The sequence below is a fragment of the Vipera ursinii genome, assembly GCF_947247035.1.
Source record: "Vipera ursinii genome assembly, chromosome: 2".
Taxonomy (NCBI): domain Eukaryota; kingdom Metazoa; phylum Chordata; class Lepidosauria; order Squamata; family Viperidae; genus Vipera; species Vipera ursinii.
In genome coordinates, this window is record NC_139513.1 from 249,820,856 (window position 1) to 249,844,047 (window position 23,192).

Consider the following 23,192-nt stretch of genomic DNA (forward strand, 5'->3'; position numbering starts at 1 on the left):
TAAGTTGAGCACCATCTGTAGATAGCTCTGGTTTGATTCTTTCAAGCTGGAATAGGGCAATAAGAGTCCCCCTATATAAGAAGGCAAGGGACGCGGTGGCTCAGTGGGTTAGGACACTGAGCTTGTCGATAAGGTTGGTAGTTTGGCGGGTTGAATCCCGAGTGACGCGTAACAGTGAGCGCCTGTTACTCGTCCCAGCTTCTGCCGACCTAGCAGTTCAAAAGCAAGTAAAAATGCAAGTAGAACAATAGGGACCACTGCGGTGGGAAGGTAACAGCATTCCGTGCGCCTCTGGCATCTAGTCATGCCGGCCACATGACCACGGAGACGTCCTCAGACAAGCGCTGGCTCTTTGGCTTTGAAACGGCCCCTAGAGTCGGAAACGACTAGCACGGATGTGCGGGGGAACTTCCTATCAGTCTTGGGAAACTTTATGGAAGACATTTAAATGAAAAATTTCTTACCTTGAGGAATATTTTGTTTTTTAAAAATAATCAGGCTCCTTTTGTATCTAGCAAAAATATCTAATTTCCTGAAAGGTAAACTTTTTCCTTTTTTCATAGATTTTTAATGCTGCTTTTGCTAATAGAATCAAACTGAGCCAAATTAGAGAATTTGATATTAGATATTATATACCTAATAAAAGCACTGTATTAAGATAGTATAATAGTTAGATACAACAGAAAAGGTTCGCCTACAAATAACATTACAATGACTAAGCAAATGAGACAAATTGCTTCCTGGCACCTACATCATAAACATGTAGCCCAAACCCTTTTTTTTGTCATGAATGTCAAGAAAATTAAATAGTATATCCACCTCCTCCTATTTTGTCCATGTCTTCTTTTGCTTCTTGACATAACCTTAAGTATGAATGATTTGGTTATGTAACCTCAAAAGATGTTTTTAAAACATGTTGATTTTACTGAATCACCTTGTAATTACTAAATTGCTCTTTTATTTGGTACATAAAATCAGACTGAATAGAGTAGAATAGAATAGTTGCAGAAAAAGTATTTTTTTATGCAATCATCCTGCCTCATTCACTGAAATTTTACCTAATTGTTTCCCACCAGTTCCTATGATATTATTTTGATAAACATTGTTATGTGCAATGAATTATGATTATGGACATTCATATATTTGAAGGGAACAAAACCCTATCCTTCATTGACAATCAGCAGCCACTTTTTCCCAATCTTGAATAATCAGATCATTCTTAAATAATGAAAATAATGTGAAATTCTCTAATTTGGTTGCACCGAAATCCTTTAATTGTGTCCCAGATATAAGATCAGAGACAAGCTGCTCAAAATTATTAGATTCAAAGTAGACTTATTAAAAGTTAATAAAGTAACCTAAATTGAGATTAATTTAAATCAGTCACAATCTACACATTGCACTTTTGGGAAAAAAAAATGATCCCTGATGAATTAATGGGAGTTTTCATCTAGTGGGAATTCTGCTGCTTCTGGAAGCCAATACACAACAAAAGATTTAGCATTAAACTTAAAGACTATCCTACATATCTCTGTGTGTGTTTGTTCTACATAATATGCAAACTATTATGTAGACAACAGGCTGCATCCACTCTGTTTAATCTGCTTGTTTTCCTAGTAATAAATCTTAGTGAATTCATTAGGAAAGCGTTTCAGCCTCAGCATATCTTTCGTTAAATCATCCAAAACAAATACAACAGTTTGTAGCCAATTCGGTGAATGTTTCCATAGAAATACAACCTACCAAGATACCGGAGGCTGTGCCTAAATAGCTTTTTGCAACAGTAAGGAATCTGCAAAGCAACGAACCAATCAACTGCTGTTGCCCAAAATGAACCCGTATTTTTTTGTTGTTGTTAACGCGAGGCCGAGCACATTAAACGCATCTGCCGGCAGTCTCTCTGTGAGCGAGTATGAAAGAGGACCGTTTAAAAATACTGTTTCTACGGCTGCTGAACTGCTTTCTCTGAGCAAGAAACTCTAATTCCCGAGATGCAATGCTTGGCGCTGGAGGCGTCTCCGGAAGGAGGTCGTGAAGGTAACCGCGGTAGAGCAGAGGTAACGGAAAGTGTCCGAGGGACTTTAACTTTTTAGGGCTGTTTCCCTCCCCCCGCCTCCTTTCCTGGACTTAACCGCACACTCTCGTTTCCCCTAGTTCTGGAGACCCGCTTCATCGTCCGTTGAAACGAAGCCAAGTCTAATGTTGGGGCCCCGTAGGCCTTTCCTTCCCCAAGTCTGAGCCTGCAGGCAAAAGCCTTTGCCAGGCGTCCGTTTCCAAGATTCTTGCGGTGGGTGGAAAAACGAAGGGGAAGCTTCTTAGTGAGAAACCCCCGTATCGTTTCGGACAGGAAAAGTGCAAATGTCCGGCTGATATACAAGTTCCAGTTCCTGAATTGGAGATGGGCTGTAGAGCCTCGTTTGACCTGGGAAAACTTAAGGATCGAACTTAAGTCACCCTGGGATGGGAGGCCACGAGGAAATCCCAAGGATGTAGGCTTGGAGGCAGCTGCAGTTCTCTCCCTTATAGCCAAGAACATTTGAGATTGAGTTTTCTAATCCCGGTGTGATTCCCTGCCTGACAAACTAGAAGCCTGGTTAATGTGAAATAAGCCCCTCATTTGTTTGAGGATTGAGCGCTTGTGCAGTGCGTTTTCAGACACAACGTGCAAGGTTGCTGGGGAGGGAGCTGTGCGTCTTTGAATTGGTTAACAAAGATTTTGGAATTGGTTTGTCGCTGCTTGTTTAGCACCCACAGTGAGTGATTGGCCCAAAGCCATCTGCTTGGCATCCCTGGCTAAGACAGAATTTGAAATCAAGACTCCTTGCTCTTAGTCTAGCACAGGGATATCAAACTCGCGGTGTCATGTGACATTGCACGATGTATCATGACTTTTCCCCCATTGCCAGCAATGGGGTGGGCACGGTTTCAGTGTGATGCATCCAGCCCATGGGCTGGCAGTTTGACATCCCTGGTCTAGCACCTTAATCATTGAACTAAATTGGTTCTATTACTATTGCTTTGTTGTTGTTGTTGTTAGTTGTGAAGTTGTGTCCGACCCATCACGACCCCATGGATAACGTTCCTCCAGGCCTTCCTGTCCTCTACCATCTTCTGGAGTCCATTTAGGCTCACGCCGACTGTTTCAGTGACTCCATCCAACCACCTCATTCTCTGTCATCCCTTTCTTCTCTTGCCCTCAACCTTTCCCAGCATTAGGCTCTTCTCCAGTGAGTCGTTCCTTCTCATTAGGTGGCCAAAGTATTTGAGTTTCAACTTCAGGATCTCACCTTCTAAAGAGCAGTCAGGGTTGATTGCCTTGCAGTCCAAGGGACTCGCAGGAGTCTTCTCCAGCACCATAGTTCAAAGGCTTCAATTCTTTGGTGCTCAGCCTTTCTTATGGTCCAACTTTCACAGCCATACATTGCAACTGGGAAGACCATAGCCTTGACTATATGTACTTTTGTTGGCAGGGTGATGTGTCTGTTTTTTAGTGTGCTGTCTAGATTTACCATGGCTTTCCTCCCCAGGAGCATGCGTCTTTTAATTTCTTGGCCGCAGTCTCACTCTGCGGTGATCTTGGAACCCAGGAAAATAAAATCTGTCACTACCTCCATTTCTTCCCCATCTATTTGCCAGGAATTGAGAGGGCCGGATGCCATGATCTTGGTTTTCTTAATGTTTAGTTTAGTTTAGTTAATGTTTAGTTTAGTTTAGGAAGCATTAGATTACACCAAGCAGATTCTGTAAAATCACTTTGTATGCTACTGAATTTATTCCAACATTAAATGTGTTAAATTCTATTGAATTACAAAAGTAATGCATCCTGATCTCAATAATACATCTGCTATCCTTGCAGAGCAGCATAAAGCATTTTGATGTTTGAATATGCTGAGGAAGAAAAGTTTTCAATGTGAGTCGCAGAGAAGTAGCAATAATGTTTTTATTACATCTGATTAAGCCATGTGAAATATGAAATCCTAGTATGTTATTTCTGCATTAGTAATATATAGGTAGAACAGCCATTATGGCTGTGAGAGCTAACATCATAGAACTAACAGCTGGCAAGAAAAGAAATTTATACTCTAGCGACCAAGAATTAATCAAAAGCTGCAGTCCAAATTAAGCAGCCTGCACAAGAAAAGTAGTGTTAACTTAAAAATAGAATACAAACTGCAAGCAGTACTTTTCAACTTTGCTTCTGTTAGACGTTTGTTTAGCACCCATTAACTAGAAAGCTTTATTACAGAAGAATCACTTTGAATTACTTTTCTTGTAGCCTCTTGTTTTGTTGAATCATTTAAAGGTCTATTTTCTATTGTATTGAATTTGGTTATCCTGTAAATGTGAAATCAGACCAATAGAATGTGCTTTGATCCATGTTTTCAGTCTGTATTACATTTTTAATCAAACAGATTATGGAGGATAATGAAGGAAATCCCAAAAAGCAACTGATTTCTGAGCTTCACCAGCTTGCTGCTGATGGAAACAAAGCCAGACTTACAGCACTTCTGGATTATTCTCCTTCTCTTATCAATGAAACTGCTAGGAATGGTTGGACGGCCCTAATGTATGCAGCTAGAAATGGTCACTTTGACCTTGTGCAGGTTCTTCTTGAGAAGGGGTAAGAAAAAAATGAAAAATAATAATGTTCAACTTGTCTAAAGTTACCACCTTGTTAAAGTTAGTATTTTGTGAAGGTGATTCTGTTTGCTAGAGCAATACATTCCTTTAAATTCACGGTTAAAATGAACAAAGCAAAAATTACATTAAATGCAGTTAAAATGAAAAAGGAAACATGTATATCTGGCCTTTTCACTGGGAACTCAAGGCAATGCACGTGGGGATTCATCTCATTAACTTATCTGTAATAGTGTGAAGTAAGCTGAGATAGTGACTAGTTCAAGATCATGACTTGAGTGCTGTGAATCTGGGTTTACATGGAATTGAGTCCTGGGAAAGTGGAAAGTGTGATAAAGAAACCAAAACTAACCTCATCTTGTTTCTGTTTGGTATAAAATGGAGGAGAAAGAAGCTCTGACACACTTTCAATATTTTGTTACTATACTTTATAACAATAAAATAAATTCCTGGAATTCTTATCATGTCTAATTGTTGATCTGGCAAACAACAAACAGCTAACAACAGTTTTGAAAAGCTGTCACAGTTATTTTGAGCAATTTGCAACCACAATTGAGCCCCAATGTTTGTTAAGCGACATGTTTGTTGAGTGAGTTTTGCCCCATTGTACGACCTATTTTGCCACAGTTAAATGAATCACTGCAGTTAAATTAGTAACACAGTTGTTAAGTGAATTCGGCTACCCCATTGACTTTGCATGTCAGAAGGTCACAAAAGGCAATCACATGACCCCGGGACACTGCAGCCATCATAAATATGAGCCAGTTGCTAAGCATCTGAATTTTGATCACATGACCATGGGGATGCTGCAATGGTCATAAGTGTGAAAAATGGTCATAAGTCACTTTTTTGAGTGCTGTTGTAACTTCAAACAGTCAGTCAATAAACTGTGGCAAGTTGAGGACTTCCAGTACTTTGTCATGCTTTTTCCTTCTAAGGACTGAGTTTTGTTTTTGCCTTCTTTAATGATCATCCATTCCTTTTCTCTACTTGTTGTGTAATCGCTGCTCAAAAATATATCTTATTATTCCTTGTGTTCTGCAATGAAAACTTGTGGTAGTTCAAAATCCTGACTGGGCCATTGTGTACTTTATTGTGTTCAGTTTTGATATTATGTTACCAGTGAGATTAGGATTATTTTTTATGTTACCTGATATTATATGGCATTCTGTCTGAAAATATTATCTAAAAGTAACTTTTTGAAATTTGTTGTTTTAAAGGTGTGACAGGTTCAGGACCAATACTTCAAACCAGACTGCATTGGATATTGCTAGATTTTGGGGCTATAAAAACATAGCTAATTTATTAGCTAATGTGGAAGGTGGATTGGAGCCATTTTTCTTCACTTATCAAGTCAAACAACAGGAGCATTATTTTTGCAGGACATGTTTGGATAGGAAAAGTGAGAAGAGAGTAGATTCAAAGTGGCTGAGCATGAAACAGAAGGAACCCACAACCATATATATCATTTTTTCCCATTTAAATCCTTTAGTTACATCAGATGATGGTGAACGTAGTTTCCAGTATCCAAAGGTTAAGCTTTCTAAATTTTTCTATAAGGATATAAAGAGATATCTGGAACAGACTGAAACTGTCACTACAATTTTTCTGGGAGTGGAACTTCAAAGAATAAACGTGAAAGATTCAAATATAGGCAAAAAAGATGAGAATGGCCTAATTACTTGGTTTGCACTTAGTATAGATTCTACAGCTACTGACAGTTTTTTACAAGAGCACCCGGGTTGTTATTTTCTTCATCCACCAATGCCTGCACTGCTGCAATTCTCTGAAAATGAAGCTGGTAAGATTCTGCTTATGTGGTGGAGCCAAAGTAAAGAAGGTCTTTTTGTAACATTCCTAATACAGGTTGGGTCACTTTGTAGGTATTTCACTTTACTTTGTGCAAAATTAGTTTAAAAATCCCTGCTTTGATTTAGGATTCAAGGGATTCTGATGCACATCCTTAGTTGTTTCCAAATGAACCATCTATAACAAGTACTAGCTCATGTTATCTCTATGTGATTATTACACTCTACTGTAACAGATTGCCTTAATTTCTAATTAATTTGCAAGTCTACAAATTAGGCATTGATAATTTATTTACAGAACTTGTTTGTCTTTCTTGTCTCATTTTCTCTTTCATTAAATTTCATTTATTTTTTTCTTGTTAGGATTATGTTTTTGTTAATAGCTGAATGTCAGAGAATTGTTCCGGTTACACTTCTGTTGATAACTTTTAACATGCTAACAACGTTTAAGAACTAGACCATTTCAATGTTCTAAAATATCACAAATGTAAAGGTAATGACAAAAAAACCTTCCCAACAGTGTACTAATTTTTGGATTGGTTTTTATGATAAATTGGAAAGTTGATGTTGCTGTATCTGCAGAAAAGAAACTGGGTATTGACCGAATGTTTTATATGACCATTTTTAGGAGTCATTGCCCAAGCTAGATCTGTGCTAGCATGGGATAACCGATATAAATTTTGCCCAACATGTGGCAGTGCAACTAAATTAGAAGACGGAGGCTACAGGAAATTGTGCGTAAAAGAAGACTGTCCCAGCCATCAGGGAATTCATAATACATGCTTCCCAAGAGTTGGTAAGAGAATTGCTAGCATGTTGCTATTTTTTGCTAATGGCAGTAAGAAAACTCATGCATTAACCTAAAAATTAGAGCTGTATATATGGCATTATAGAACTGCAGGTTAATAATGGGAGAAAAATGGATAGTCGACAGGTAGAAAAACCATAGTCAAAGCATGGCTTTCAATGTTTTAAAATAATCCATTATTATTTAATCTATGATGAGAAGTAAACATATATGCACAGTCCATGTAATTACAGATAGCCTTCGACTTAACAGTTCATTTTTGAGACTCTCTGAAGTTACAACATCAATGAAAAAAGTGAATTAGGACCATTTTTCACATGACCATTGCAGCATGCCCATGGTCATATGTTCAAAATTCAGAAGCTTGGCAACTGACTCATATTTATGACAGTTGCTGTGTCCCAGGTTCACGAGATCACTTTTTGCAACTTTCTGATGAGCAAAGTCAATGGGGAAGCTAGATTCAGTCAACTAGTGTGTTAATAACAACTGCAGTGATTCACTTAACAACTATGGCAAAAAAAGTCATAAAAGGAGGCAAAACTCACTTAGCAAATGTCTCACTTAGCCACAGAAATTTTGGGCTCAATTGTGGTTGTAAGTTGATGACTATCTGTATAGGTAAAACTTTTTTTATTAAAAAGTTTTACAATACATTTTTAAAAACAATAAACTCCCTCCTCCCCCTCCCCTCTCCCCTCCCCTCCCCCTCCCTGACTTCACAGAGCTGAATACAGGGTATAGTAATACAAACATAAGCTAAAATATGCTAACAACAAAAATAAAACATTAAGTTCTATCCCACTTTAACTCTCCATAGTCATAATATTAATAAAGTAACAAATAACTAATTATACATCATAAAAATCCACTACTTATTCAAATGCTAAATGAAACTTTTTAGTCCCATATTTATTCTGAATTCTGTATAGGTAAAACTTATATGAGGGTATGGCAGTAGCCTCATAATGAGATGTCCAGATTAGCTATCAAGACAATTGCCTCTAGTGTTGCTTCATGCAGATATAGGGAACTGGAGAATGCATGTTGTGGGCAATCTTGCACAGTATGTTTAATGGTTTGCCTATCAGCAACACAGTCGCAACAAGGGGAATCTTTCCATCTCCACTGATAGAGGGCAGAGGCACTTCTTCTGCATCACATCTAATTTTGTTCAATTTTGTCTACACAGAGTGAGGTAGAGGGGTCTGGCAGAGGGATCACTGATAGGCCACAACAAGGTACCTTGGACCATTTCTTTCTCCAGGCATTCTCGGGGTTAAAATGGCTAGATGTTAAATGAATAACTATTTTCCAAGCTGGCCTACAGGATTTCAATCTTGTGATGGGCTGTGCATTGTCCTGGATAATTGGAAGGGCCTTGTTGTTCAGCATCCTTGAACATAGCGAAATGAGAGCTTGTTGTCTTCTAATGTGGGGCAGTATGATATTGCTAAGGAGTGGGGTGCAATGTTCCAGTGCACAGGAGTAGGATGCAGTGTGACAGAGATGGTACATATCTGGTTGGACATCGACCATTTGGGCATGGAAGCTGTTAAGCCACACGCTGGCACAATATTCAGATGGGGAATAAACCAAAGCCAAGACTGTTGTTCATAGGGTGCTAGCGTCAGCATCCCAGGATGTTCCAGCCAGTCTGTTCAGTAAATTGTTGTGGCTTTTCCATTTTTGTAGATGTTTTCTCCAAGTGTTAACCGGAAGATTAATGATTTGTCCAGTGTTACCCCCAGGTATTTCGGAGAGACATTACACTGTAAAATACACTTCCAAAACTTCACTGAAGGCTGATAATTTGCATACCTATTACTGAAGTGGATACTTCTATTTTTGTTAAGCTTGATTGGAAGGGCCAACAAACAGCTCTAGTTGATTTACAATATTAATATTTAAATTTATTATATAAATCATTTGCATCAGTGTTAATTTGTATCCAAATTTATTAGCTTTTTCACAAATCTACCATACATATAACATTTCCTTGTGTTTTTCACACTTCCAACATTGTCTTTATACATTTTTGATAATTAATCTGGTGTCATACACCAATGATAAACCATTTTATATTTTTTTCTTAAATTATGACACATTGTAAATTTAATACCAGTTACCCACATTCTCTACCAAGTGTCCACCTCTGCATTATAACCAAAATTAATACCCATTTTATCATGGAATCTTTAACTTGGTCTTCTGTTTCAAATCTTAACAAAAAATTATATATTTTTGCTATTATATGTTTATCATCTGTGGATAGCCAAATTTCAAATTATTTGTTTTTCCAATTGTCTTTTTATCCATATTAAACTTTGTTTTAACCTTGTAGATAACCCTAACCTAACCCTAACCCTTGTAAATAAAAAGCATTGGAAACAATTTCCTTCAAACAATTGCTCTCTTGACTGCATCTTAAGTTCTCAGTCTTCCTATACTGTATTTCTCAATCTTGATAAGCCATTTCTCTTCTAAAGAATGGTTCTTTTGCTGAGGTTAATAAACATATCTGTGGGCAAAACATGAGTTTATATTTGTTTCATACCTTAAATATTGGCACTTCTTACATAGTGATTTTTAAAAACCATATTAACTAATGTACTAGAAAAGGCCATGCCACTGAAACCTTCCAATTCTAAGATTCCTTTACTTTTCGAAAAACCCATTCTTTTATCCAAATTAAACATGCTACAAAATATACAGTTTTTGTACATCTTCCATAAATATTTGCAAAGACAAAAATAAAGCAATAGACATCATTAAAATTAGATTCTTCCATTTTATTAGTATTGTTTGTGCATATGAATAAGCTAGGTTTACTGATATATCCTATAGTTAACAAATTGTACACTGATACTCATATGTCACTTCAACCCTCCTGCCATCATAAAAATACTCTGCAATATTTTCTTCTGGAGTTGAAAAACAAGACTGCTTTAGTGCTTGCAAACATCTTGGGATTACAAAGTTGCCTCATGAGTCCTGAGTTATGGATGGACTAAATGTAAGATCAAGCATTCAGAGGTATAAAAGCAGACATTTTTAAAATGTGTTTATAGCCACATAATTATAGAAGAAGGAGTCATTTGAGAATACAAGGCACAGTGGGTTCTGCAGATGGAGGGTAGAAGTAAAAAAAAAAGGCAAGCTAAAGAGATACGTATGTGTATGTATGATGCATATACACAAGAGACCAGCTTACATTTCAGTACAGCTTCATTGTCAATTTTTATTCCTCCCCCCACACTTTCTATGGATGCTAATGACAAAGCAGTACAGTACATCTGATTTACTATTCTGAGTAAACATTATACCACTATGTTCTCTCTAGAGATCTTGAATTCTCTCTCTTCCTCTTGTTCATAAAGTACAAGAGGTATAATGTTCAACAGATATAAGCAAGTTTTTTTTTTTAATTCCATTTATATCCCGCCCTTCTCCGAAGACTCAGGGCGGCTTACAAGCTTAGCAGTAGCCTTCATTCTATGTATATGCCTGCTTGTTAGGGCTTTCACACACACACCCCAAGCGGCATTATTACAAAGTCAGCTTAATTGCCCCCAACAATCTGGGTCCTCATTTTACCTACCTCGGAAGGATGGAAGGCTGAGTCAACCTTGAGCCTGGTAGGATTCGAACCTGCACTAATTGCAGGCAGCTGGTGTTACTTAAGGAGGCATTAGCCCACTGCTCCACCAAGGAGTAGTTTAAGTATTTAATTGATTATTGATTAATTGATTAATCAATTTAATTGATTAATTGATTATTCCACTATATACTGAATAGCCTTGCTTGTTTTTACCCTTATATATTTATTTGCAGTTCATTGTAAAAAGTACATTTATATCTTTTTAGATCAGTTTTACATAGCTGCTTACTGTTAATTTCATATGTATTTTTGTTAACTTCTTTGCCTCCTTCTCAAGATGTATTATAGATGTGTTCCTTATCTTTTTATTTTCCTTTTGGACCTTGGTTGATGCTCATTCTATATATTTCCTACAAATTAGTTGAAAGTAGGAGTAAATATCTATTATATACTTAGATAACTAAAAAAGAAAAAATGTGATCAGCATGAAATAATGAAAGATCGCTGAGCCAACAGTTGGTAATTTCAGTAAAATTTCTTTAACGAAACAAGTAGTCAGCAAAATTTGAAACTCCTGCTCAATACTTTACAGCATATAAATTTGCCACAGGCCATCAGTCTTTGAAGCATATTTACCTAATGGGATTGTCATATCTGTCGTTTTGAGAGGATAAGATCAGAAGCGAACAAAAAGGGGGAAAAAATGAAAAGAGAATATTGAATATAAAAGTATGAAGGAACTGGTTGTGTATCTATACTTTAAAAAATCATTAAAAATGCAAGTTCTGTGACAGTAACCATCATATCTTACATCACATTTTTTTCACCATACCTTTTGCCTGTCTTCTTTTACTACACTTGCAAATCCTACAGATTGGCAGAAGAAAGAGTGGACAAAAGGAATGGTTATGTAGGGATCACTGGTTGAAACCTCTTCCAATATCTTTTTTAATTTTTTTGAAGGACATCCTTCTGAGTGAAAATGTCAAAACCTGACAAAAGAGACAGGACTAAGTAGCAAATTCAGGTATTACATTGGTGTGAAAAGATAGAGGAAGAGAGAAAAAGTGGGGAGAATATAGAATAGGAAGAACCAAGTAGGAAAAAATTATCATACAATGCAGAGCTGTTATATTTAGTATGTTTTACAAAATAATATTCCTGGAAGGGCCACAGTAAAAGAGAGTGCAGCAGCTCTGATTTTAGTTGTGTGTTTCCAGCCAGTTGTTCTTGGATTCTACCAAATCTGTTGTGTTTCTATTTGTAGAAACAAGCAGGTTGTCACGTTTTTCCATGTTTTTTTTTTCTTTTTATTAACAGACCATTTACATGTTGCCTTTTTGCTTCAATAATTAATAATTAAAGACTGGTCTGATTAAAATTATAATTAAGGGAAAGCTATACTAACTTAATCTTATTGTCCTTTAAACATTGCATTTGGAAATCAAAATATTATCACCAAACCATTAATCTATAACTGGAAGTTGCTGAAAGCAAAAAATCCTGCTGATTAAATTGCTGATGTCTGTAACTGGGTCACTTATCCCAGTGTTTTTATCGAAATCATGCAGCATCTCAGGCAATTTACTTCCTGAGTCTGGCTTTCGGCCTGGCTAAGTACGTACATTCCCAGAAGGCATCAATAGTTTAAAAAAAACATGATTTTTTTTTAAAAAAATCCTGCAGTACATTTGCCTAGCTACAGAGCTTCTTGTGAGAATTGGATTTCAGGCATTTAAAGGAGATAGCAATGCTAAGTAAGAATGGGTAGGCTTATGCTTCTTGCTGCTTTTTTGTAAAAGGGATTTAAATATTTATGCCTCTCCTTAATTTCTGTTTCAGATCCTGTAGTGATAATGCAAGTCATTCATCCAGAAGGCAACCATTGCCTTTTGGGAAGAAAAAAAAGATTTCCCCCAGGCATGTTTACTTGCCTTGCTGGATTTGTAGAGCCTGGTAAGTTTTCTTTGTATAATGTCAGTTTTTATACTTTTTAAACATCTTTCTTTTGGGGGGGGCAGATGGGGGAGGAAATGACAGGGACACGTGATTGAATTGATTTCTAAATAGCACCTTCTTTGATAAAAGCATGTTACCATTTCTGCTCCTGAAAAATGACTAAAGTTCCAGTCACATGTATATTAAGGATCTTTGCAATAGGTTTATATCCTACTTCCATTCAGGCACAGAAGCTCAGTGGCTTAAAAGAGACTGGAAAAAATCTATACTTCAGCGGTTCAAATCCTACCACCATGTGACGGAGTGAGCTCCCTTCACTTGCCTCAGCACCTGCCAACTTAACAGTTCGAAAGCATGTATATGCAAGTAAATAAATAGTTACCATTTTGATGGAAAGACAACAGCATTTGGTGTTTCACCATATGCTTTACACTCTGGCGTGATATCGTGCTGGTCAATGACTGTGGAAATGTCTTTGGACAGTGCTGGCTCAGTGACTTAAAGAAACAGAAATATCCACCGCCCCTTATGACTAGAAGAGTAAAACCGCATGGAATCCTTTACCTTCATTCAGGAATTCAAGGTAACATTCATAGTCTTCATTTCACAGAAGACTGAGATACCATGGCTAAGGAAGATGACTGGCCACAAATTACCCATATGAGTGTCTGTGGTTGTGGGTGGACTAGAACCTGGGTCACTCTCCAGTACTTCCTTCACTCTGTTGTTAACACAGTGACACATACAGAAGCATAGAAAAACTCAAATATTTGAATGATTAAACATAGAAGCAAGATGAGAATTCAAGTTAGAAGAATACATGAAATGCAAGCAGTATAAATTACAATTAGAAAATAGGGAGCTAATGTTTGGGCATCAATTATATGAGCATGGTTGGGATCTCTAGTAATTTGAACAGGGATTGCTAAAGAATCTGAGTTTAGTCAATTTGTGAGCTGGAACAATGAGAGCGTACAGTTGTCTGTCTTAGAAAACTTGCCTGTCTTAGAAAAATTTCTTGGTCAGAGCTGAGCTGTGTTTTCCAAAGAAAACAATTCAATTGCTTGAAGTAGAGGTAGAGTTTATTTGACAACAAGACAGAGCCATACCATTGAAAGTGGCCATAAATTGTAATTTGAAAGCAGGTTTTTTAATATAGGAAAGTCTACTGTGTCTAGCAAGCATGCAAATTCAGCCTGTCTTCTAGGGATTATTAGAGAGCTCACCAGGTCTGTAGGGAGGAAATGCTGTTTACTGCTCTGCAGGGTTTTATAATCACTGCTTTTTGTGTGCCAAAGTGGTGACTTTGAGATGAAGGTTTGGAGTGAAACATTGAAATGAGGACATTTCATATCTAGAGAGGATTTTCATTGTTTTAAGTAGGTTGCTGATATTTGCTAGTTTTGTCAGTTTCAACCTAGGGGTCAGAAACAAAGGGAAGGCTTAAGCAGTCTTTTGTTTTATTGTCTGGAGTTTGGCTGGGAGTTCAAGAAGGAATGGAGGACAAAGAGTGACATGGAAGGCAAAGGGTAACATAGGACTGTGGGAAGTCAGCCCCCCCCCAGAGAAGGAAATATTAAAAGGGCAGAAAAATGTATTTCCTCAAAGGATCTTAAAGAGGCAGAAAAGCATGCCCAGTTTTTCTTAATAGCCCCTGGTTTCCCTTCCCCAAGTAGAAGCCAGATCTGTACAAATGCAGATGTAAACCATCAGGAAGGTTGAAGCTAAAGATTAAGAAGACAGTGACACCTAAAATCCACATACCTCACCCAAACTAAGAGTCATCAGCCCCAGCCCCAGAGAAGTAGGATATGACCTTTGGGACATAATAGGATTAACCCATCACCATCAGAATACCAGAAAAGCACACTCAGACTCAGGTCAAAGTTCATGCCACAGGAACAGGAAACAACTCCAAACAAAAGGCTCCAGAGGGTATAAAAACTCACTCCCTACATGTGCTCGCTCTCTTTTCTGCCAGAACCATCTTCCTGTCTGGCTCTCCTCTTCAATAAACTACAACCTTCTTCCTAAAGCAGTTGCCATGTTTATTCCCAGCTTGGACTGAACCACAATGAAGATTTTTCTTCCAAGAGGACTTTGGTTTTCCTACCTGAACAATAATGAAGTAGAAGTTGTTAAGAGGAAAAGAAAGAAATTGACCCAACAGATTGAAGTAAAGGAGGAATTTAGAGGAGGATCCATTTTGCTGAATTGTCTTAAAATTGCTTAGGTATTAAAAAAAGTCTCAAATTGACACAGAAATAAAAGCTACACAAAGAGGATTTAAACTCAGTTATTTCAACTGTATTATTGTTTTAAACATGTTGTAAGAACTAGTTAAATAGCTTGTGTGGTGTGTCTGTCTAGCTATCTAGAAAAAAATCTGGAAAAGTGACCCTGAAGCAGAACAACATTGTTCTAAAAAAGGAATTTAGGTACACAATTTATAGCAGACTAAGAGATTGTAATAGAGATTTCCCACTGTTCAAGATTAAAATAAGCAAGAAAGTATCTTTTTACTCATTTAAGGAGAAATAGAAAAGAAAATGGAGGGCGAAGGGGGTTCTTCATGATATACAGTAGGTAAAGGTAAAGGTTCCCCCGCACATGTGTGCTAGTCGTTTCCAACTCTAGGGGCCGGTGCTCATCTCCGTTTCAAAGCCGAAGAGCCAGCGCTTGTCCGAGGACGTCTCCGTGGTCATGTGGCTGGCATGACTAGAAGCCAAAGGCGCACGGAACGCTGTTACCTTCCCACCGTAGTGGTCCCTATTTTTCTACTTGCATTTTTACGTGCTTTCGAACTGCTAGGTTGGCAGAAGCTGGGACGAGTAACAGGCGCTCACTCTGTTACACGGCACTCGGGATTCGACCCGCCAAACTGCCGACCTTCTGATCGACAAGCTGAGTGTCCTAACCCACTGAGCCACCGCGTTCCTTTTCATGATATAGCAAGGAGAAAAATCCACCCAGAGAATAGGTGACAGATTTAAAGATACCTATGATCTATGGTAATCAATTCAGGTAGATTGACTAAGGAACTTGTCCATCAGTATGTCATCCCTTCTTGCATATTGAAACCTCAAATTTTAAGGTAGACGCTCTATTTGAGAAATCCTTCAAAAATGTTTTTAAGTTCATATTTCATTACATTATTCAAGTTCAGTCCCTGAATAATTTCACAGCAGCTTTCTTGGCAGTTTTTCTCTTTTCTCTCATATTCCCTGCAGAGTAATAAATAAGAAATATTTCTCGGTATTGATAGTATCTGGTTCTAAGTAGGAAGCAAGATTTGGATCTCTTGGGGATAATATAGGAACAGTGTGGCAGACGTTTTGTCATATGCAGATTCAAATAAAAATGAATACAATTGGTTTGCAGGGAAGGCACCGTAATTAACATTCTTTCATGCAGAAAGCACACAAACAGAAATCATGTTTAATTGCACCTTGATTAGATTCATCAGAGGAGTCAAGATAGCATCCTGTTCACTGACTAGGACTTGAGGATAGGTAAGACAGCAAAACAATTTAGAAATGTATGACTCTTTTATGACTAGCAGCTTTATAAGCTTTATTTATTTATTCATTTGGGCAGTTGAGAGTTGCAGAACATGGGCCAGTAATATCTTTTAGTGCAGTGGGTTTTTTTATATTAGCAACTTTAATATATATGAACTTCAACTTCCAAAATTCTGCCAAATTTGAGAAATACTGCTTTAGTAGATTGGACTGGAATTTCAGGGAGGATATTATTATTATTATTATTATTATTATTATTATTATTATTATTATTATTTGGAAATCCGGTATTCATTGGGAGATAAGTCCTTCCAAATATTCCAATATTCCTATTTCAGAGCTTTAATGATGAAAAATGTCAGTAAATAATTTTAGCTATTGTTGTCATAATATATGGTGATATTTCTAAGGTACAATGAATTTCAGAAATGATGCTGACCTTGATTTGATAGGACTTTTATTGTCACTTTGTTTTGCTCCTGAAATTAACAAATGTACAGAATATAAGTTCTGCTGAACTGTTTCTAGATTTGTTGCAGTTTGGCAATAATAAAACCCAGAATGTTTTATTCGTTCTGGGTTTAAATCTGAAAAAAACATTTGGTGGGCATATAACAGTAATTTTTGCAGGGCAAGGAGGACTCCTCAATTTTCCCAGCCATCTCTCCCTGGACATCCCATCCTTAGTCTTCCCAGCACCTTTCCTAATGTTCTCCCTCACTTCTTCTCATTCTCCATTAATACACTGGCCTCTGTGCTGCTCCCTTACTGATAGCAGGAAGGAACATGCCCTAAAGCAATACTTTCTTGCCTGCCAGTGGTTTTCTCTATATCCTTCCCACCTCCCCTCAATTGCTGCTGTTCATGCAATGTATTGTACTGCTCCTATCTTCTCAGTGCTTTCTCTTCCCTGCTTCGATATCCCTGTGTGGCATGGCCAGGGAAGCCTCTTTACCAAGCCCTTTTTTTTCTCCTCTTATTTTGCCCCTGCCTCAACCTTGTACTACTGTGCTTCAATCCATTTTTGGAACAGAACAGCCCTGTTTCGATCCAAATGCAGACCAGACTAGCTGATTACAAATGGGGGTGGGTGAGGGGACTGGTGGACCATTCAGAACCGGATCATGCATAGAGCTTTTTGCACATCCCTAAAATACTTATTATTTGGATGAAGAACAGTGCACAGATGCCTAGAAAAGACATATAAGGCATATATGGTGCCATTTGGGACCATCGAGAGATGATTATGGAATAGGGTCATGAGGGTGCCCAGCAATAAGTATTGGTTTGACAGTTACTGGACCAGGATTATTAGTTATGGGGGGAATGTGTAGGAAACACCAACCTCTAAAATAATCCTGTGATCACTAGATTGTTTTTCCTTTTTATCAGTGTATGCAGCCTCCGGAATCCTCTCCACATGATATTATTAAGCTTCATAGCATGCTGTCAGAATTCAAATGCAAAATGCCATTTTAAGTATTCTACTACTGTTGTTTTTTATTTGTTTCTTTTGATTTTCTTTTAAACAATTCCCTGCCCTACTTCAGCTGTGTCAGCTTTTTGTCTGTACAATATGTCTATCATTTAATAAGATAGTTTGGTTCTCAGCATGAAAACGATTGTTCAGTTGTGCTATAAAAGTGCCATTAATGAAGGTCCATGTGTATCTAAAAGCCTTTCATTAGTTTGAACCTAATAGATGCACTGAACTAAAAATGAAAGAAATATTAAAATATTTGTATAATTACAGTCTATAGCTGTTATTCTCAAAGCAGTTTCCGAGTCCTCCTTTCTTTATTTGAACTGGAGCTGTCAACATGCTTTGAAATGCAAAGGACTCAAGCATCAACTCTTGAAAAATTATGTTGAATAATTAAAAATGAGGTTTTAAATCTGTAAAGCCAAACAAGTAATTGAAAGCTCATTGCAGTCTTTAATTAAGATTAGCATAAAAATCTATTACAATTTCCATTAATACAATTTTTGCACATCTTTTTCCAAGATAGGTCTGTTCTTTAGAAATTTAAATTATTATTCCAAATCTTAAGATGCTGCGAGACATTTGTTGTTGTAAATATTTCCTCCCCCTCGTAGGCACATCCTGTTACACTGTGTGGAATCAGTTTCGTTATTTTGCTGGATATTCATGTACAATAAAACTGGGGGGAAAGGTATAGAAATAATTTAATTAGACTTGAAAGTACTCTCATTGGTAAAAGCAATGGCAGGGGACCACCACAGAGTTACTGCAAAGATATGTAATCAGGTTACATCTTTTGAAATTATTAGCTTACATCGCTTTGACCTTTTGCTTTTTGTAAGTGAATTTTTCTGTTGGAAATAGTTTTTGCTCTGATGTTTGAATAGCCACAAGAGATTGCTCAAGAAAGTTTTATATCTTTTGGAATACTTTAAAGCACAAGATACAATTTTTGCATTAAGCTTTGTCAATTAACTGTTCTATTTTTTCTTTGATGAGGGGAGACAATTGAAAATGCTGTTCGAAGGGAAGTAGAAGAGGAAAGTGGAGTTAAAGTGGGCCGTGTTGAGTATGTCTCTTGTCAGCCGTGGCCAATGCCCTCCTCCCTAATGATAGGGTGCATAGCAGCTGCAGTGTCTACAGAAATTAAAGTTGACAACATTGAAATAGAAGATGCCCGCTGGTTCAGTAGAGAACAGGTAAAGTTCAATTTAATTTCCTTTTCTTATTGATTGTCCTCAGAACGCATTGGTTAGGGCATACAATATGGATGTGCTTTTTCAGTCAGACAAATTAAACTTCTTACTCTCCTTATTGTACAGTGATTACACTGAAATTGAAAATTATATGTTGGTCAAAGAATTGATACAAGCAATTGTTTCTCTGTTGAGCCCATAGATCTTGCCAGTAAGTTGTGTAGGTACATTTCATTGAAGACTATTAGAAATACATGGTTTTCACTCCAAGCATAATGATCTTCATGATTCAGTTTCACAATACTGTATTGTCTCCTTGGAGATATCAAATAAATTAGGTGACCATTTTTATTACAACAAGATCTAATTCCATAAAATATTTCAGGCTACTGGTATTTAGGTAAACACTGCTAAAACAATTATTTCATAAAGTGATTTGCCTCCCATGTTTTTCCATTCATATTTGTTCATTATCAACTTTGTATGACCTGGCAGAACGATCAGTTACATTCTCTGGTTTAAATGGATACTTTTCACATGTTCATTTTAAGAGTGAAGAATTATTAACAAATATCCATTGTTTGTTGAAACTTTGCTTAACTTGTTGAAACATATTGTGAACCTAATACATTGATTATTTTTTTTTAAAAAAGAGACCAATGCTTTTAATCTATGGCTTTCCCTTCACCAGATTTAGAAATAGAAAAGGGAATAGATCATTACAGAAATAGTAAACACTACCTATATAGAAAGTAATGGACATATATGAGATTTGCCCAATGTATAAAAAAAACAGTTGGGTATTAATCTTAACTACTGCGTTACAATTAGGGTGAGCTTCCTGTTCTGATTTTTGATTTTTTTTTGTATTTTAGATAATAGAGATCCTCAACAAAAAGAACCAAAATATTTTTGTGCCACCACATCAAGCCATCGCTCATCAGTTGATAAAACACTGGATTGGAATGAATGCTAATCTTTAAATTCAGCAAGCTATATATTTGCATTGCATCATAACTGCATCTTTTAAGATAAAATTAAAGTTAATGTAACTATAATAGTAATTTTAGAATTCTAATTCTTTCATTCTACACACACCTGTAATTACTCCCTGTAATATTTATGCTTTGTTGTTGTTGTTAGTTGCGAAGTTGTGTCCGACCCATCGCGACCCTATGGATAATGTTCCTCCAGTTCTTTTAACAAATTTTGCGTTGTCAAATGTTGCCTAATTTCTTGATAAATAGGCTCATAAAAGCTTATTTACTAGGAAATAAGTTGGGTGTTTTCTTAGCAAGCACTGTACCTACGACAGCCTGATTAGACCCACTGACCTTGGAAGGTTTTGTTTTTTTTATGTAATTAAAAATTTAAATGAGAAATGTCCAAAAATCTCATAAGATAAGCCAAATCTTACAAAATCTCTATACTGATAGCCAAGCTCTTTTTTTGGGGGGGGTGTCATAAAATTGCACAAGAGTGACACACTTGAAATGGTTTGTATTGCCTTGTATTGAATATTAAATAGTATTTTATCATTTGTTCATTAAACATAGCATAATCATCAATATAGTATCAGTGTAATATTCTTACCAATGTACTATGCAATTCTTAAAACGAAATTGTAAAAATCCTATTAAAAGAAGAGACATTGCATTACTAATGCAAACTAAAATCTCATTCTTGTAAGAAGCTTGCTGTGTGTTTTGCACAGCATTACTGTTAGCCTTTCTAAGTCATAAAGTTATAATTTGGTATTTCTGGATATATTTGCATTAAGCAGGCTCAAAGGTTTCCTCCAACATACCAGATTAAGAATTGTTCTAAATGTGTCATCAATATTACATTAATATTATTAAGTGTTTAAACTGAAAGAAGTTTGGAATTAGCAAGCTGGCTTTTGGCTTTTTTGTCCCTTGGAGCTCTTTAATAAAGTCTTCCTAAACCCTTCAGCTGTGTGACATCTATTAAAAAGATTTTGCCTCCGTAGAGAGTTCACTAACAAAGTTGTTCCCTGCATTTTCTTCGCTCAATACCTCTAGTCCAATTATATCAAATTGAAGTTAAATGTATTTCAGACTAACACTGAAACAAGAAAAGTGTAGGAAGTAGAACAAATGGCACAATCCAAGTTTTAACCAGCTATGAACCTGGTTTCCTTTTTGTACTGCAAGATGAATGACACTCCCTGTGGAACTCAGGAGAAAAAATGGAAATGTGGTTTAACCATGACTGCTGCAGGACTGAGTAACAGAGATGTGGTCTTTTTGAGAAATTGGAGAGTATAGCCTGCAGTTATTTATATTTCTGTTTCTTTTTTCATTGCCAATCTGGGACTTTCCTACCTTTCCCATGGGAAAGCTGAGCTGTCTTTTTGCTTCAAGTAATCTGGGTACAGTTCCAATCAAATGACCTCCAGTATTAAGCTGAACGGGCCCAACCATTTCCAGACAGTCCATTTAAAATTCCGTAACTATCACATACTGTATTTTCTCCATACCCATAAAAAGTAGTTACAATCCCTTCCAATTTAGTTAGGTTGCTTTACAGTTTAATTCCATTCCTTCAGTTATTATGGTTAAAGACTGTAACCTTATTGCACAACATTTGTACTCCATCGTATTGCATGTATTCTTTCTAAAATGCTGATATGCCATTCTTCTTTCAAATTTGGTGGGACAGCCAGCCTAGGACTGAGAAAATAAAAATAAAACATGTCCCAGCTGCCACTCTTTTAACATTTATTTATTTCTTTTAAAGCAATGTCTGTATTTTGAGCCACGATCCTTTAATTAGTTGCACTGTCATGGCCACAACATCACAGGAGCAATATTTGATAGAGAAAATTTATACATGATTATTGGAGAGGAAGCCTCATTAAGTTCAGTGAAATTATTCCTGGCCTTAAGTTGTTGTTTTTTCTGTTATACCAAGGCAGGAATGTCTATTAGGCAGTTAAAAAAATCAAGATGGCAGAAGAGGCAATCTGCCAGGGCTAAATCACACCATATCTAGACTTTTTTGTCCCACCATGGATGGGTCAAAATGGATAAACTCCATGGATGTTCCACTATAATAGGCAAAAAAACTACATGGTAGCAGTCAAATATGAATTGGCTGCTGCTTAATATTCAGTCTGTTTAAATGTTTCTGAAAAATTACTTTAATTTTCAAACATTCTAAAAGAAAATATTCAAAATCTGTTCTAAATCTGTTTATATACACGTGAGGGAAAAAGAAAGGTGTTTGTAGGCTGATTAAAGATAGGCCATTCTTAATCTCTGGAATTAAATACCTTAATCAGATTCTGAGTTTAAGGAACAAGAATAGAAATATAAAATAGAACAAGCCAATCAGGCTTAAGATTTGACTAGTCTTTCCTATGAATGTAAACTCTTCGTTTCAGAAAAATAGGAAGCTGATACAATTTGCATAGGTGAGTTGCTTGCCCATTGCTTCTGGTGGTGGTGGGGATATAATTTAGACCACTAATAAAAAATATAATACTACTTTATTTTTTCATCAATCAAAAATCTGTGTGGCTACCTGTATGTGTTTATACTAGTGTTTTGAAATGATAATACAGAAAAAAAATTAAAAAAGAAAATGAGATTGGTGAGGGTTTTGAACTCTGTTTTATATTCTTTATGATACCACAGATCAGGGGTGTCAAACGCAATTTCATTGAGGGCCGCATCAGCATTGCGGTTGCCCTCAGGGGGCCGGGTGGGCGTGGCCTGGGTGGGCATGGCCTACTGGGTGGGTGTGGCTATGGTGTGTATGGCCTACTGGGTGGGCGTGGCCAGCTCTACATCGTTCGCATCAAGGGTGCCTATGGGGGCCTGGGCAGGAGTGGGACAAATCTGAGGGTCTCTGGCAGAAGGAGGGTCTCTGGGCCAGGGCCAAGGCAGTGGGGGCCGTTCCCTCACTGCTTCCAGGATGGCTTCGTGGGCCACATGAAACCACTTCACGGGCCGGATCCGGCCCCCGGGCCTTGTGTTTGACATGTCTGCCACAGATGATTATTTTGTTCTTTCCAGTATGGTGAACAGAATACAGCTATAGTGTATATTACAAATGAAACTGATTTGAATGCTCAACCTTTATAAATACTTACACAAATCTATTCATTTTATGTTATTAACAAAATGCCAGCTACATTTGCTATAATAGAATTT

General features: G+C 37.0%; 1 protein-coding gene across 3 annotated transcripts; it reads left to right on the forward strand.

The window, feature by feature from the left end:
* The first annotated feature begins 2,023 nt into the window (after positions 1-2,023).
* On the forward strand, positions 2,024-21,663 carry NUDT12 (nudix hydrolase 12). 3 transcript variants are annotated; one of them, XR_014491595.1, is made up of 8 exons: positions 2,024-2,057; positions 4,413-4,621; positions 5,859-6,439; positions 7,075-7,242; positions 12,698-12,811; positions 18,818-19,017; positions 19,890-20,146; positions 20,209-21,663. XR_014491595.1 is itself a non-coding variant. In XM_083355521.1 (7 exons), the coding sequence occupies exons 2-7, from the start codon at positions 4,416-4,418 to the stop codon at positions 19,995-19,997; spliced, it is 1,377 nt and encodes a 458-aa protein (XP_083211647.1). In that variant the 5' UTR covers positions 2,024-2,057; positions 4,413-4,415; the 3' UTR covers positions 19,998-21,663. The 3 variants fall into 3 exon arrangements, 2 of the variants coding, with proteins under 2 accessions (XP_083211647.1, XP_083211648.1); XM_083355521.1 differs by having other exon boundaries at positions 19,890-21,663; XM_083355522.1 differs by lacking the exon at positions 2,024-2,057 and adding an exon at positions 3,881-3,910 and having other exon boundaries at positions 19,890-21,663.
* Positions 21,664-23,192: the final 1,529 nt, after the last annotated feature.